Source organism: Leucopleurus acutus, assembly GCF_964270905.1.
Source record: "Leucopleurus acutus genome assembly, chromosome: X".
Lineage (NCBI taxonomy): Eukaryota > Metazoa > Chordata > Mammalia > Artiodactyla > Delphinidae > Leucopleurus > Leucopleurus acutus.
Genome location: NC_139148.1, coordinates 127,893,314 through 127,911,291, shown reverse-complemented (window position 1 = coordinate 127,911,291; position 17,978 = coordinate 127,893,314). Strand labels below are relative to the sequence as shown.

At 49.3% G+C, this 17,978-nt stretch overlaps 1 protein-coding gene across 5 annotated transcripts in view; it reads right to left on the bottom strand.

The window, feature by feature from the left end:
* The window catches only part of MAMLD1 (mastermind like domain containing 1), a gene marked incomplete at both ends in the record, with an annotated part of 54,501 nt that extends 41,008 nt beyond the window's left edge, over window positions 1–13,493 (bottom strand). For 3 of the 5 annotated variants that reach the window (XM_082865182.1, XM_082865184.1, XM_082865186.1), the window contains one exon: window positions 13,393–13,488. In XM_082865182.1, the coding sequence (XP_082721308.1) occupies window positions 13,393–13,488 (96 nt within the window). Of the gene's footprint in view, window positions 1–13,392 lie in introns of all 5 variants that reach the window. The other 2 variants (XM_082865183.1, XM_082865185.1) reach the window with 1 other exon arrangement.
* Window positions 13,494–17,978: the final 4,485 nt, after the last annotated feature.

The following is a 17,978-nucleotide window of genomic DNA, read 5'->3' as shown; positions in this document are numbered from 1 at the left end:
TTTCAGCATTTCCAGAATTGCAAGACCTGAGGCTCTGGAGAATCCCAGGGTGGATGGGAACTGCAGGGAATCCTGACTGGCTTCAAGAGGAGTCGGTCTGTCTCAGGAATGAATCTCTGCTAACAGGTGGTTTGGAGCAAGAATCTCACCCTAGAAAGAGGGGATATATTGGCGCCCTGGGCTTGCCCCGAAGTGACAGAGGCTGCACGTGCTGCAGGCAGAGGCGGGCTGGGCTGGAGGGAGGAGCATTGGAGTAGGCACCAAAAGACCTGATGGAAGCCCCAGCTCCTCCATCTGCTGTGTGACTGTGGGCAGGTCACTCCCCCTCTCTGAGCCTCAAGTTTTCTTCTGTAAAATGAGTCCTCGGCCTGCCCTGGGTGCCTCACAGCATCTTTGAGGAGTGCACGTCAGAAGCAGTCACTGTCATTGATGTCCCTCTCCAGGCCCTGGGTCCCCAGGCTGCCCCAGTGCCCTCCAGTGTGGGCCTCGGCTTGCTCTCTGGCAAATAAGGACACATGCTCTAGAATCGGGACATGGGGTGAGAGTGGAGGGAGACGAGCAGCCTGGCGCTGATGGCATCGACCTGAAGGCCAGCGGTGCTGCCTGTAAAATTCCACCTTCTGCTGTTCGCCATCGCCCACCACTCTGGCTCCACCACACTGTCTGCACCCTCAGGCTTCCCAACATGAGGGCTGTGGCTTCAACAAGCTTCAACCAGAGCGGCCCCAACAAATGCAGAAATGAGCAGACCTGGGGGTTTTTGAGAACTGTGTTCTCCCTTTCTGTAGTGTAGACATACCAGCTGGAAGAACTGGCAACTCTAAGAATGGCCCCAAACAGACAGATGCATGTGGACTTAACGGGCTCGTAATTCAGCGGTTCCACCCCGAGACACCTCCAAGTGTTCCGTCATTGACCAGGCGTTCCTTGAGTGCGAGCCTGGCGCTCCTAGAGGCTGTCAGAACTGCCAGGCCCTTAGTGACAGGCTGGTCCCTCCCATTCACGTGAGGGCTCATGAGGCTGAGAGCCAGGAAGAGATGTGCCCGTGGGCCAGCGTCTCTGACTGCCAGGTTGGCCTCTTTCCACTGGAAGAAACCCTGCCCCCGTTTCCTCCAAAGGCCTTCCCGTGTAGCATCATTAGTGGGATAAAGATGACCACTTGGGGCGAGAAGGGAAAGATGGAGTTGGTTTCAAGCACCTGGATTTGATGAGGTTGGCCTAGAGACCAAGCAGGTACTGCCTGTGGAGCCAGGCTAGAAGCTGAAGGTCAAAGGTGAGGGCATTGTCTCAGCCCAGATGAGTCCGTCTGTGCAGGACTCAGGGTAACAAGGGTCATCTGTGTTTCACCTGAATTAGGCTGACACACCAGGAAACATGCAGGGAAGAGGAAGAGCGAAGGCAGAGCCGAGGTTGGAGACCACCAGGGCCACTGGGCAGACCTGGGTTTCTATATATGAAAAGGGCAGAAGGGCCCTCGGAGTTCATTTAAGCCCAACTTTCTCACTTCTCCCAGGGCTCTGCTTCTAAGTATTGATACCTTGTGGTGTGACCTCTCATAGGTCCCGACCCCACTCTGAGCCTCAGTTTCCCCACCCACACAGTGAATGGGTCCGAGCTTTGGTAAGCTGATGCTATGACTTTCTTTCTGGACTGCTCCTGCGGAGAGAAGATGAATGCTCTTGTCCCCCACCTAAGAGGGCCTCTCTCCCCGGGGTGCAGATAGGCCAAGGAGAGCCTCGTGGTTCACGAGCGTCCTTGCTATGGGCAGGAGGTGAACATCACCTCCAATTCCAGACCATGTTAAAGAAAGCACAACTTGCCCCAGACCAGCTGGGGTCAAATTATGATCTTCCCCAAATAGCTCTCCACGCCCTCTGCTTCGTGGGGATTGAAGCTTAGACGATGCGAGGCACCCGCTTTATGAAAGGGAATGTGAGGTTCAGAGAACAGAATTACGTCCCAGGCTTCGTAAGGTTCGAAGGCCAGTCCTGAAGCTTAAGCAGAAGGGAACTTTGCTTCTGCCTGTGTCCCAACAATGGGCTAAATAAAATGGCGACAGGCTTTAGACCGTGGCAGGAAGTTCCCTGCATGAGAAACCCAACAGCTGTGTAGGTGGGGGAAGAATCCAGAGACACCCGGTTAGTCCGGTGTATTCTGGAGGTCACGTGCTCACTGAATAAGCACATTTTAGTGGCTAGGTGCCAACTTCTGGCTCTAAAATATACTAATGGCCTGCAAATGTACGCACCCTAGTTAGTAGACCTTTGAATAAGGCTGCTTGAGCTCTGATGCCACAGAAGCAGAGGCTGGGAGGGGACATGGGCTAAGGAGCTTCAGGTCAGTGCACAGACCCTCCCCATGGTCCAGGTCCTCTCTTTTTTCCAGCTTTACTGAGGTATGATCGACAGCTCAAAATTATATGTATTGAAGTACAACGTGATTTTTTGAAAAGCGTGCAACGTGACGATTTAACATATGCAAAATTCGCCGAGCATGAAATTAAGCTTTTGCAAGTGTACAATTCAGCGGCCTCTGGTACGTTCACAGTGCCGTGCAACCAAGATGGGGAGCGTTGAGGCCACCCCACAAATTTGTGACCAGAATCACGTGAGCTTAGAGGTGGAAAGTGCGCGTAGTGCCTGGCATGGTGTTCGTACCAAGTAAATAATCTCTCTCTTTCCACCCTCGAAAATGCAAACACATTCTTGGTGGTCCTAAAATAGCCTGTAACATAGTTACTCAGCGGCATTTGCCATTCAAGGCAGATCTGCCTTTACTCATTGGCTGCATTCCTGAACAGCTGTGTGCAAGGCTAACTTTTGTCAACCAAATCATAATAAAATGCAACGAGAATCTGCCATTGAAAGGAAATCCTTTTATGAAGGTAAGATCTCTCATCCAAACTCATCTGTCTTAAAGGTGTAGTACTCGGAGGTGTTGGCCTTTCTTGTAATGAGTCCTAGTTTAATTTTGGCCACAAACACATGGTGATGCTCCACAGTCCCAAATCCCACAGCAACAAGAGTAGATTACACACTGTGTGTGGAAGGTGTCTGCGATTACATCAGGGAGCATGTCATAGAACCTGAAAAATTGCCCCTGTGTGTGTGTCTGTGTGTGTGTGATGGTGGTGGTGGTGACGGTGCTGATGGTGGAGATGGTGTTGGTGGTGGTGATGCTGGTGGGGGAGGTGGTTGGTGGTGATGCTGTTGGTGGTGGAGGTGGTGATGCTGTTGGTGGTGGCGGTGGTGATGCTGTTGGTGGTGGAGGTGGTGATGCTGGTGGAGGAGGTGCTGCTGGTGGGGGAGGTGGTGGTGGTGATGCTGTTGGTGGTGGTGGTGGTGATGCTGTTGGTGGTGGAGGTGGTGATGCTGTTGGAGGTGGTGCTGCTGGTGGGGGAGGTGGTGGTGGTGATGCTGTTGGTGGTGGAGGTGGTGCTGCTGTTGGAGGTGGAGGTGGTGATGGTGCTGGTGGTGGAGGTGGTGCTGCTGGTGGTGGAGGTGGTTGGTGGTGCTGCTGGTGTTGGTGGTGGAGGTGGTGGTGCTGCTGGTGCTGGTAGTGGCTGCAGTGCTGACAGTCACGGGGCTCCTCCTACAGAGTGACTCCTTCTTGCTCCGCCTCACCGTAAGAAGCTGCCCTGAGTGGACTCGCCCTGAATGTGTTATGAACAGAGGCCTCAAAACTGTCTCCTTGCCATCATTCGTAATTACTTTCTGCTCACTCGGAAAATTGAAGCTGAATTACCGGTGAAAACACAGGAGAGTTTTGTTTGTTAAAATGCTGCCAATAAAGTAATTTTATGTCAGATTTAACTACAGGAAAGGGCAAGGCATTTCTAAGTTCCTTGGCTGTCGTGTGGCTTAAAAACATAGGCTGGACAGCACTTTGCTGCCGCGCACTTAGCTCTTTGAAGCCATATATTCAGAAGGCAGATGTTGGATGTTGGTGTTTGGGGGCTGACTTCCTGGAGGTACTTTATATAGGCCAAGTTCATTGTTCTAAAGCCCAAAGGCTTGACTTAAAGGAGCAAAAGAGGCAAGAAAATGTTGAGATTTTCTGACAGTGTCACACAGACAGCCCTAACACTAGACAACTTTATTGCCTCAAGTTTATTTTAGAAAAGGAGGCAGCTAGCGAGTGGCACTGAGCACCTGTCCACTACAGAGATGGAGGCTTCTAACTGTGCAAAGCAGGGCTGTCTAGGGGCCCAGAACAGAGATCCCCTCAGAATGAGCACATGCCGGGCGAGGAGCGGGGAACCAGAATGAGACGGAGCTGGAGTTCTATTGGAACAGACGGTATGAAGACAGCGAGAACAAGAACAGAGTGAAGGAGCAGTGATGTGACAGAGTGGCCAGGAGAAGGACTGGGGGCAGAGCGCTCCAGGCAGGAGGGCAGAAGGGAGAGGCCCTGGGGGAAAGCTCTCGGCACGCTCCAAGAACGGGCAGGTGGCCACTGTGCTTGGTGCGCAGCGAGCCAGGGGGACAGCCATGGCTCACGGATGGACCCGCAGCCCTGGGAAGCGGGTGGACTGTCAGATGTCTGCGGTGGGAAACCACTGGGTGGGGGGGTTATACCGAGGAGTGGTCGGCTCCATCTGTTTGTAAAAGGTCTGGCTGGGTGCTGATGGGAGAGAGAAAGGGATAGGTCCAGAGGGGGGTCAGGCCAGCTGTGGCACAGGAGAGGAAGCAGAATGCCTGGAGAGGTGCCAGGATCTGTGATTGTCCCTCAGGTGGCACAGAGCCGAGCACCCACTTATGGGAGGAAACTACGGCCTCAGAAAATATGATCCCAAACCCAGTGACCTAGATCAGGGGGTCGTCAGCTTTCTGTAAAGACCCAAAGAGTAACTCTTTTAGGCTTTGCAGACCAAGGGGTCCCTGTTGCAACTCCAGATGATATGTTAATGACTAGGTGTGGCTTGTGCTAATAAAACTTCATTTACAAGAACAGGCTGGGCGCGGTGGGGGGGGGGGGGGGGACACACACTTTACCAAGCCCTGACCTACAGCACAGGCTGAGCACCTTCCCCAAGGCACAGAGGCTATTTCCAAATCGCCCCCTCACACTGCAGGGGGCCACGTAGGCCTACTGTTCACAAGACAGTGGCAGGCAACATTTTCGGAGCTGAAAAGCTTCAAGATTTCTACCATCGTACAAGTTACGTGACCATTTCTGAATGCACGAGGCATGTAGCAGTCTCAAACGCCACGTTTAACCTGCGCTAACGATGGTTATTATTACTGCCCATCTGTTGGGTGCGCCAACGGGTTCCATGAAACAGGACACCGCCTCCTCCAGAATGCCTGGCCGTCTGCTTGCTCTTCCAGCCTTTGTATCCTCGTCAACAATTCGCACCTTGTCCAGCAGATGAAAGCACACCCTCCTCCCTCGGGCCTTCAAGGGTCTCTAGGATAACTCGGCCTCGAGCCCCACCCCTTCCAACCCAGGCCTCCACAACGCAGCTCTCAGAAGACTGGGGCTGTTTCCTCCTCATCTCTGCACCCCCGTAGCACCTAGTGTCGTGACAGGGCTCAGCTGGCATCTGCAGATGTGAATTAAGCCCTGGAGCAGAAGGTTTCCTACAAATGATCCTGTTCTCTTCCATTCCCAGCACAAGGCCCAGAGGCAATCGCTTTTCAGAAACTGTGATGAATTCACTAACTGGCCCCTTCGTGTGTCTGGGCCTCCTGTGGTCAACAAAGGAGGTGACCTGGACGATTTCTAAGGGACCTTCTGGCCAAGAGGAAGGGCAACCACTGTCCACCGAGCATTTACTCAGGGTCACGAGAGTGCCTGTGTGCCAGCTGACAGGCTTGGAGGGGGGCGACCGGCCTGGAGAAACAGCTCTGGACGGAGTCAGAAGAGGGACCACACCCTGCAGCACCAGAGGGAGGCACACAAAGGGGGTTTGTGAGGAAGGGCGGGGGGGGGGGGGTGAGGGGGCAGGGAGGGAGGGGTGGCGGCAGCCTCGCCTGGGCCTTGGGTCTGGGCCCTCAGGGGTCGAGTTCGGCCTGGGCTCCGGCCTGTCTTTCTAACTTTGGTACTTTGGGGCTGGCGATCTGGTGAGACAGGGGAGGTGGCAGATGAGGAGAAAGGAAAGGCCAAGGAGCAGCAGGCAGGGTTTTGACAAATTCTTCTATGTCGACTGCAGAAATCAGCACCTGTAGCCTAATCTTCAGAAGTGCGTGCTTCCCGTGCCCTGCCCAACCTGAGGTCTAAAACTGGGTACCCCAGGGGCAGCTTATGACCCAAATATCTGTCTGCAATCAGAGCCACGTTGAGCTCTCCAGCTGGGGATTTTCAACAAAAGCCAGGGGCCTCAGCCTGCACAGGCCAAGCCAGAGTCTGAGGACCCCTGGGTCTGCGCCCCAGGGCTGCCCCCCCTGGTTTGCGCACACCCTAGATGGAGGTCGTGCCCGAGTGTCAGCTCAGCCAGACTCTCCTGACACCCTGACCTGGGGTCCAAGCGTGTCCACCCTCTCCCTCCCCCGGGCAGCTCAAGCTCCAGACACCTGTCACCTCGGGCCTGATGTCAAGGAAGCTGTGGGCAGAGGCCAGGCAGGAACGCAGACACAGCTAACGAGGGCTCCTAGAAGTTCAGAAACAGGCAGTGTCGAGCGCCCAGATGCCAGTGGGCGCCAGCTGCCAAACAGACCTCCCCTCCCGGCAGCTCCCCCTGCGAACAGACTGCGATTTTCAGGTCACCGCTTTGCTGGACGGGGCTACCCAGGTGGGACCCGGGCTCAGAGCCCAGTGGTGTCCGGCCAGCCGAGCAGCGTGCAGCCTTCGCAGAAGAGCCGAAGGCAAGGCCTCTGCCTGGTGGCCCAGCCCGGCGGGGTGTCTGGAACAGGGCCGGGCCCTCACTGCAGGAGGAGGGGGCGGGAGGGAAAGGAGCGAACAGCTGCGCGCTCCGTGGGGAGGATCCCCAAATAGAAAGTCACATACGCACTGCAGGCTTTGACCCAGAATGCTCAGAGCTACACCGTCAATCCGGCGCTCCTCGGGCAGCGGGGCTGCTGATGAGCCTGAGATATCCTCAGGGGCCCTGTGTCTCTACCTGAGCTCCAAGGACACTTGTCTCTCATCGCCTTTCTGAGCCAATGCCAATCTCTGATCATTAAAAAAAAAAGTGCTCACAGCGGTAATACCCTGTGTGGTTTACACTGCGTTCATATCCACACCTTGTTCATCGTCATCTGACGTGGGCAGAGGGCACAGCCTCATGCAGCATCCCAGTCACTGTCTGGGACAGCTGCCTCCCCAGTGAGCTGATTCCTGGACCCGCCGGCTCCTGGAAGCCGGGGCCATACACCCTGCTCCCCTCTCCTGGGGCCAGTGCACCCTGCCCACAGCCGACATGAAGCAGGGGACACTGGGCTGCCTCTCCAGGCTTCCAAGAGAGCTGTTTACACAACTCAGCCCAGGTCCTGGCTGGCTGTCCCTACTCCCTGTGGGGTTTTAATTAGCCTGGCTCTCGGCTCACAGGCTGGGCAGTGGACGATGCTGGTCAGGGCACCTGGGTTTGAGATCGGAATTTCCAACCTACTGCCCGTGCAACATTGGGAAAGTCCCTCGGTCTCCTCCCGGGTGAAGTGGAAATATTAGTCTCTGTGTCACAGGAGTAGACGAGCTATTGTCTACAAAGGAACGTGCACAAGAGAGCCACTTGGCCATCCTCTCCTCCCGGCTTCCGAGGAGGACAGGCAGAACTACAGAGTAGGACACATCTGTTCCCAGTGCAGGAAGCCTGGGAAGAGTCTACCTACCCCTTGACTGGGAGCTGCTGTAGCCCGTGGTCTAGCACAGGGCTGGGCACACAGGAGGAACCCTGGAAATGTGGCAGGAGGCCTGAGATATGCAGGCCCTCTGACCTCAGGAGCAAAGGGACTTACCCAAGGGCTCACAAAGTGCTAGTTAGAGCTCTGGAATGAAATTTGAGGTCTCCTGAGTCCCCTGTGCTTTTTGCAAAAAAAAGTGTGTGCTTCCGAGGATGAGGGGCACAAACCCCCAACCTGATCACACGCCACGGCAGCCAGTGAACGGCCCTCCTCCTACCGGGCATATCTAAGGTCACCAGTCTAAAGCAGAGGGACAGACAGGACTCCTTTCTGTCCCTTCCTCAGCTCCATTTGCATTCGACGTGACAAGAAGGAGAAGAAGGGGTGAGTCGTTGGTTTAGGTCATACTGCAGGTGGAAAGCAGGCTGCACTTGGGGCCACCCGAATGAGGATCCTTGATAGAGCTCCCCACCTTCGCCATGAGCATCTTACTACAAGTCACTGGATTTCTTGGATCTAAGCGTCCTCATCCATAAAGAGGGGCAACGGCTGGGAAGGTCGGAAGGAAGACTGGACATGCCAACTCATGGTAACTAGAGAGTCAGCCATTCGTTATCATCCCACGACGACACACAGAAGGTGCGCCGTGAGCGCAGCATCCCGTTCCTTCTCCGACTGTACGTCTAATGCCCTTAATGCCTCCATTTTCTCTGGAGCTGCCTTCTGAACGGAATAGGCGGCTGCTCAGAGCTGGGGAATCTTCGCAACTTTGGGTGCAGACTGAGACGGAGACGACTGGGTTCCAATTCCACGTGGGCTCTGAAGCGCTCCCATCTGGAGTGCTAGTATTTTAGAGATTCGTGCACTAGTAATCAATCCACTCACCGTTCTGGGGGAGGAGTGGAGATCTTAACTTCAAAAGGAGGGAGCAAACATTCTGCCTCCTGTTAAAACTCCATACACTCACTGCAGAGACTGGATGCCTTATTAAGCTTGGGTGGATGCCCAAGTGTTCAAAAGGTAAAACTCCAGACCACGAGTCATTAAGCCATCAGCCTGCTGAGTGAATGAACAAATGCTGACAGGGTGCTGCACTTCCTTACGACAACTGCTCCCACCTGATATGTGCTTGGAGCTTTGTGGTTTTCAACATGCTTCAGAGCCAAGAGGCAGCAGAGCACAGTGGTGAAGAAAGCAGGCTCTGAGCTCTGCTGCGCCTTGTCTCTGTGACTTTGTCAAGTTGCTTAACCTCTCTGAGCCTCAGTTTCCTGGAGCTAACCTCTTCATCTCAGGGTTATCCTAAGGGTTACAGGAAATAAGGCAGCCCAAATGCTCAGCAAGTGCGTAGCGCCTAGTCAGCACTCAACTCAAGGTGGCTATTCTTACTCCTGGTTCATTTGATCTTTGTCCTCAGAGTGGGCAAAGGATGGACAAAGCCCCACGGCCAGTTAGGAGCAGAAGCAAGACTGGAATCAGGTGTCCTGGGCCCTGGTCTTAGGCCAAGAAAAATCATCACATCAGATGCACGTTTTCCTGCAGGGCGACTCTCAATAATTCACATGGAGAAACGTCTATTTAGGTCTTCTGTCCATTTTTGGATTGGGCTGTTCGTTTTTTTGATATTGAGCTGCATGAGCTGCTTGTAAATTTTGGAGATTAATCCTTTGTCAGTTGCTCCATTTACAAATATTTTCTCCCATTCTGAGGGTTGCCTTTCTGTCTTATTTATGGTTTCCTTTGCTATGCAATAGGTCCCATTTGTTCATTTTTGTTTTTATTTCCATTTCTCTAGGAGGTGGGTCCAAAAGGATCTTGCTGTGATTTATGTCATAGAGTGTTCTGCCTATGTTTCCCTCTAACAGTCTTATAGTGTCTGGCCTTATATTTAGGTCTTTAATCCATTTTGAGTTTATGTTTTGTGTATGGTGTTAGGGAGTGTTCTAATTTCATTCTTTTACATGTAGCTGTCCAGTGTTCCCAGCACCACTTATTGAAGAGGCTGTCTTTTCTCCATTGTGTATTCTTGCCTCCTTTATCAAAGATAAGGTGACCATATGTGCATGGGTTTATTTCTGGGCTTTCTATCCTGTTGCACTGATCTATGTTTCTGTTTTTGTGCTAGTACCATACTGTCTGGATTACTGTAGCTTTGTACTATAGTCTGAACTCAGGGAGCCTGATTCCTCCAGTTCTGTTTTTCTTTCTCAAGATTGCTTTGGCTATTTGGGGTCTCTTGTGTTTCCATACAAATTGTAAAATTTCTTGTTCTAGTTCTGTGAAAAATGCCATTGGTATCACCTCACACCGGTCAGAATGGCCATCATCAAAAAATCTACAAACAATAAATGCTGGAGAGTGTGTGGAGAAAAGGGAACACTCTTGCACTGTTGGTGGGAATGTAAATTGATACAGCCACTATGCAGAACAGTATGGAGGTTCCTTAAAAAACTAAAAATAGAACTACCATATGACCCAGCAATACCACTACTGGGCATATACCCTGAGAAAACCATAATTCAAAAAGAGACATGTACCACAATGTTCATTGCAGCACTATTTACAACAGCCAGGACATGGAAGCAACCTAAGTGTCCACTGACAGAAGAATGGATAAAGAAGATGTGGCACATATATACAATGGAATATTACTCAGCCATAAAAAGAAACGAAATTGAGTTATTTGTACTGAGGTGGATGGGCCTAGAGTCTGTCCTACAGAGTGAAGTAAGTCAGAAAGAGAAAAACAAATTCTGTATGCTAACACATATGTATGGAATCTAAAAAAAAAAAAAAAGGTTCTAATGAACCTAGGGGCAGGACGAGAATAAAGACACAGACCTACTAGAGAATGGACTTGAGGACACGGGGAGGGGGAAGGGTAAGCTGGGATGAAGTGAGAGAGTGGCATGGACATATACACACCACCAAATGTAAAATAGATAGCTAGTGGGAAGCAGCCACATAGCACAGGGAGATCAGCTCGGTGCTCTGTGTCCACCTACAGGGGTGGGATAGGGAGGGTGGGAGGGAGACCCAAGAGGGACGGATATGGGGATATGTGTATATGTATAGCTGATTCACTTTGTTATACAGCAGAAACTAACACAACATTGTAAAGCAATTATACTCCAATAAAGATGTTAAAAAAAAAACCTGCACATGTAAATCCCAGGGCTGTTTCAAAGAACTCTCCTTTGGGACTGATATAATTTTATTAACAAAACTTGACTTGAAATGTGGTTTTTTTTGTTGTTGTTGTTAGTCTGTTTCTTGGGAAAGGACAAAAAAAAAAACAGGTAAGCTGAATGTCTGTGTCAGACCTCTATGCTGAGGATGCTGCCAGGACAAGGGAGGGTGGTGCTAGGGAAGGGCTTCCAGAGGCACATAGTTTCCTGGGGCTGGGGTGTGGGTTGTCATCCCTGGATGTTATAAAAGCACCCGAGGGAGAGCAAGCATTGGAAACAGCCGAGATCCAGTCCAGGCCACACCTGGGAGGTGCCAGTCCAGCTCCCACAAAGGACTGCTTTCTGCTGCTGCCATCTGGGCCCTGTATTAACTCATACGGACAGCAGGTGTCATGGTGAACTGACTGGCCATTCTGCTTTGAATCTGTCCGTCTGTCCACAAACACGGGGCTGCTGAGCCACTCAGCGTGTGGAGCAGAGCTCCGTGTGGGCACCAGGTACCTTCCTTGAAGCTGCAGGGATTGACCAGCTGCGAGAAGTCAGCTGTGCTCAAACCAGGAACTGCTCAAACCAGAACTGGCTGCATCAGCAGTGCCTGGCTCCCAGCATACCCATCAGGCAGAGCCAAAGGACCGGGTGCCCTAGGTGTCAGCTCCTCAGAGGCCATGTGCATCTTCCAGGAAGATGAATGTGATTTTGACCTTTCGGAGCCCAAGCCTTGGTTTTTGGATCCCCTCCACCGGGACAAATCCATGGCTTCTAGGACAGCTTGGCTTTTCAGAAACAGCTCACTCGGAGCCACTGGCGGAGAATAAGGTGTGCCCCGGAGGACGGAGAAGGGCTGATTTTGATCAAGACCGAGGTGTGACTCTAAAGCAATGAATGTGAATTTTTGGCAAGACTTACAAAGGACTCTGAAGGCCACCTACAAAGAGAAGCCTAGCCCGGAAATGGCGTGAAAAAGGGCTGCTTCTCCACAGTGAGGGCACGGGTGGCAGCTCTAAGAACCTGTTCTAGGAAAAACCCATCCTGCGCTGAGATCTACACTTATCAAAACCAAAACGATTACTTACTAGTCACACTTTTTAAAAGGGTGTTGGTGGAGCACATGGGGGGAAGGGGAAGAGGATCCTGCATCTGCAACCCACCCAGTCTTTTCCCCTAGGGTTGGAAACAAGCGTGAAACAAAGGAGAAACTGCAAGTCCCGTTGAAACTGACCATGAACTCTGGACGCATTACCCAGAGGCTTTCCTTCACTGACTTAGTTCTTGACCATAAAAGAGAAGCAAGAACTCAAAAGGGTAATTAGGATGGAGGGTAGAGATTGCCATGGAAAGATGCCTGACGGAAGGGCTGGCAGGACAGGCCAAAGAAATTGCTCCCTCTCTGCCATCCCACCTTTCCGCCATCTCTGTGAGAGCTGGAACTCCAGTAAACAAAGTTTTGTAAATGCCTCAACTGGATACCACATTTTCAGTACATTGTTGGTGGTAGACAACCAGGGCAAAAGACAGCAACAGGATTTCAACAATGTCCCCGCACACTTGTGCACAGATCAGAATCCTCAACTAAATAGAAAACTGACTTACTGAAAGTGGATTGCCCTTGGAATTGGAGAAGCCAGGCCCTCTAGTTATGTGAAATGACATTACCTCAGAGCCCCCAGCTCCCAGTTCTCTGAACGGGAAGGAAGCAGACCCACGGGTCTAGAAGAGCCATTTCCTCTCTGCTCTATTAATTGCAGAGATTAAGTGAGCCACTCCTTTGTGGACCTAATACACTGAGATAACAGCCATTGTGTTTGCGGCACCTCCTATTAACTGAGCTAACCCTGGTAGACTGGCGAGGTTGCAGGCTTTTATTGTCAGATTCAACCAACCAATGGCTCTCTGGAATCCCTAACCCTGAGTTTCGGACCCATGGATGACATCTGAGTTCCAAGGGAAGAAAGCAGAAATTTGTCAAATGAGTTTTTGAAAGGACATCAGGGCCAGAGAATCGAATGGGAATAGCTTTCTGTGCCCTACTCACCGGCTTCCTGTTCTCAGTGGTACTAGGAAGCTAATATAATATATCTAGTGCCTGTCATCCCCACATTCCTGGTTTCTATTAAGGTAAAAAGTAGAGGTCTTTTTCCCTTTTCACCCTTCATCTCTTTCCAGTTGAACGGGTGCAGTGCAGAGAGAGCTGGACTGGGAATCCACATGGAACCTTGGACTCTATTTCCTGCTCTTCCAAAAACTCACAAGGGGCAAGGTCAGCTCAGCTCCTAGATCCCTTCTAGGTCAGATTTCACTGCCTTACATTTTGGGCTGGTTGCTTGCCACCAAGTTCGCACAGAGAATTTCAATAACACATATTACGTTCAAGTTTAAGATTAGAAGCATTCAAAACCCCCCTCCCCCCCGATAGCCCATTGTCTGACCGATTCCTGGAGCTTTCTGGGCTCCTGACGATTTCCCACCATGGCGAAATGGGGAAGCATGCTCTTGATTACAAGCCGACTTTTCCAGTCATCCATTGTTTGACCTGCAATTTTATTCTTGACTCTCCAAGGCGCTTCCCAAACGACCTAGACACAGGGCTTAGGGAGACAAAAAGTACACTGTCTTTCAGATATGAAGATGAGACCATTGACCCCGTGAATCACAGACTTGCATTCTGAGGACAGGTTTAGGTGGAGTCAGCCACGTTCATTTTCCTGTCTCTCTTCCCACCCCACCACCCTCATGGAGCCCCTCCCACCTCCAGGGATGAAGGGCACCTCTGGGAGGCACTTGGCTGGGAAGAGACCGCAGTCCCTGGCCATGGGGCAGAGTGAAGTTCACTGGAGAGCTGAGGGATGGGTGGAGAAGCAGCCCAATGTACCTTAAATAACAGCGGGCTTAAAGGCAGGGAATGGGGCTCCTGGGTCTGGCTTTGCTTGTGTGGTACGCAGTGAGATCTGGGTAAAGGCTTTTCTGTTTTCTGACACAGGTTTTCTTTTTTTTTTTTTTTTTAATATGAAAACCATGGCGGTTGGATCACGTGATGGCTTATTGCCCCTTCAGCTCTACTGAAGCCTTTGGCCCATGGAAGGAGCAACTCCCCACTCTGCCCGTTAGCACCCAGCCAAGTGAGCTGACAGGTCATAACCTGACAGTCAATGGAAAGAAGCAATGCACGTTGGAAGGGGCTCATGAAAACCTGGTGCACTGGTTTACAAAAAACTAACCGAGCTGGCTGCCATCACGGCTGCCCCAATTTATGCCCTCCATGACAGATGAGCGGACACGTGCAAACCCAGGTACAGCGGACTTTTTTCGTTTCGTTTTGTTTCACTTCTTTTTGTTCTCACAATGTAGACGTGGAATAGGAGCTCTGCTAAGACATTCATATGCGAGGGAAGCTCTCCTTCCCATAGATCTACTTGGCAGTACAAAACCAGGTCTAAAATTTCCATGTCCAGATGCCTGGCTCTGGAAAAATGGAGAAGTACTTTCCCCATTCTCCCACTGAGTACAACCGAAACCTCTGGACATTACATATAAAACAAACATAAGAAGACCCTGAAAGGTGGAGAGAAGAAAGCAGGCTGGATAGGGACCTTGGGCCCTAAGGAACACCGCGGTGGCGAGCTCCCTGGGTTTTCATTCTGCCTCATAGATCCCAGATCAGGACCTCAAGCCAACAATCCAAAGTGCCAGTGAACAGAGACAAAAAGGCTCCAGCAAAAGCCGAAGGACTGGGAGAGGGGCAGCCTCCCAAGACCGAAAACTTTTATACAAGAACCACTCTAATTCAGCTAAACACCATAGAAAAAAGGGTGTTCCCACCCAGCCCCATCAGTAAAGGCCAGCTGGGGGCCTAGAATCCACTCCCACAGAGCGGTAATGAGTCATCTCTCCCTGTCCCTGCTAGGGTGGTGTTAGAAGAGACCTCACAGAGAGCCAGGACCTTTGCCCCTGGCACAGTGGTAATAGGTCCACATCCCATCCCTTCCAGTGTCAGTGGAGATCACATGGGGAACACTAATGAGGCACTCCTACCTATCCCAGCCAGGGTGGCATTAGTGGAAGCCCAGTGGGGAGCTGGAACTGTCACCACTGCCCAGCAGTAATGAGAAGCCCCGACCTCCCCGGTGTCAAGGAAGGCTAAGTGGGGAACCTGGATTTCTATAGCTACCTGGCAGAAATGAGAGAGTGTGCTCCCCCTTTCCCTGCCAGAGCATTGTCAGAGGAAGTCAGCTAAAACAGAAGATCTAAATAAGTGCTGAGAGATATGCTTCAGGTATGGAAGGGGAATCAAGACATTCTTAGATGAAGGGAAACTAAAAAGGAAAACTAAAAGACTTTGTTAACAACAGACCTCTCCTAAGAGAATGACTAAAGGAAGTTCTCTGAACGGAAAGGAAATGATAAAAGAAGAAATTCTGGACATCACCAAGGAAGAAAGAACAATGGAAAGAGAAAAAATATGGGTAAATAGAATAGACTTTCCTTTTCCTTTCAAGTTTTCTAAATTATGTTTGGTGTTCTAAATGTATGTGGGAGAAATATTTAACGATTACATTATAAACAGAGGAGGGTGGTAAAGCAGTGGAAAGAGAGGTAAGGTTTCTATACTTCACTTGAACTGGTAAAATGTTGACATCAGTAGATGCTTATAAGTTATTTATATACGATGTAATACCTAGAGCCAGCAAGAAAAATGGTATACGAAAAGAAACATGCAAAACACTGTACGTGAATCATCAAATGGAACTCTAAAAAATATTCAGGTCACCCACAGGAAGACAGGAAAAAGAAAATAGAGAAACAAAAATAGAGAGCAAACAGAAATTAAAAATAAATTGGCAGAATTAAGCACTAACATCAATAAGTACATTAAGTGAAAAGGATCTAAATACACCTATTAAAAGACAGAAATTGACAGAGTCAATAAAAAAAATAAGCCAACTATATGATGTCTGCAAGATGCTCACCTCAAATATAATGAAAAGTAAAAGGATGAAAAAACATGCAATTGTTAATTTAAAAAGAAAGGAGCAGGGGTGGCTCTAGTAATGCCAGATAAAGTAACTTCAGAACAAAGAAAATTACCAGGCACAGAGAGGGGCATTACATTACGGAAAAAGGGTCAATCTACCAAGAAGAAAAAGTAATCCTAAATGTGTATGCACCAAACCACAGAGCTACATGGTATATGGAGCAAAAATTAACATAACTGAAAGGAGAAATTTCTTCAATGTCCTCTCTCAACAGTTGATAGAACAATTAGACAGAGAATCAGCAAGATATAGAGCGCAACACCACCACCATCTAATAGGATCTAATTGACATTTATAGAACACTCCACCAAGAAACAGGAAAATTTACATTCTTTTCAAGCATCCAAGAAATATATACCAAGATAGACATATTTTGGACTATAAAACAATCTACCAAATTTTTAAGAAGTTGAAGTAATACATGATGGCTTAGTACATTGTGAATGTACTGATGCCACTGAATTGTTACGTGAATTTCACCTTCATTTAAAAAAAATCAATACCACCAAATACTGGCAACAATGGGAGAAACTGGATTACTCATACATTGTTGGAGGGAATGAAAACTGGTACTTTCTTAAAAACTGAACATGCAACTCCTACATGACCCAGCAATTGCACTACTGGGTATTTATCCCACAGGAATGAAAACTTGTAGTCATACAAAAATTTGTAAACAAGTGTTTACAGTAGATTTATTCATGATAGCCCCAAACTGGAAACAACCCAGAAATCTTTCAATGAACGAAGGATTAAACAAACTGGCACCTGTATACCATGGTACACTCCTCAGCAAAAAAAAGACACGACTGTTGATATATATATAATGACCTGGATGAATCTGCAGAGAATTACGCTGAGTGAAAAAAAAAGGCAACCCCCCCAAACTTACATACTGTGTGATTCCATTTATATAATTCTTAAAATGACAAAACTATAGAAATGGACTGATTAGACATTGCCAAAGGGTAAGGAGGAGGTTGGTGTGGGAAGGAAGTGGATGTGTCCATAAACGGGAAAAATGAGGGATTCATGTGGAGATGGAAATGTTCTGTACCTTGACTGTACCCATTCAGCATCCTGCTTGTGATATTATACTACAGTTTTGCAAGATGTTATCATTAGGCGAAGCTGGCTAAAGGGTACATGGGATCTATTTGCATTCTTTCTTTCTTTCTTTTAAATAAGATGTTGGGGGTAGGAGTTTATTAATTAATTTATTTATTTTTGCTGTGTTGGTTCTTCATTTCTGGGCAAGGGCTTTCTTTAGTTGTGGCAAGTGGGGGCCACTCTTCATCGCGGTGCACGGGCCTCTCATTATCGTGTCCTCTCTTGTTGTGGAGCACAGGCTCCAGATGTGCAGGCTCAGTAGTTGTGGCTCACGGGCCTAGTTGCTCCGCGGCATGTGGGATCCTCCCAGACTGGGGCTCGAACCCATGTCCCCTGCATTAGCAAGCAGATTCTCAACCACTGCGCCACCAGGGAAGCCCTATTTGCATTATTTCTTACACCTGCATGTGAATCTACAATTATCTCAAAACCACAAGTTCAATTAAAATCATATGACCGTATTATGTGATGCAGAAAACGGACTTCACAAAATTCAACACCCATTCACGATGAAAACTCTCAGAAAACCAGAACTAGAGGGGAACTTCCTCAACTTGATAAAGAACATCTACAATATATCTACAGCTAACTTCACACTTAATGATTAAAGACTGAATGCTTTCCCTCCACGATTGGTAACAAGGCAAGGATATCTGCTCTCTTCACTGCTTGTATCAAATCGGTATGTTGTACATCTTAAACTTACACCATGTTGTGTGTCAAATATATCTCAATAAAACAAAAACACAGTACTGGAAGTTCTAGCTAGTTCATTAAGGCAAGAGAACTAATAAAAGGCATACATATTAGAAGCAAAACTGTACTTATAGGTGATATGATTGTCTACATGGAAATCTTAACAAATTTACAAA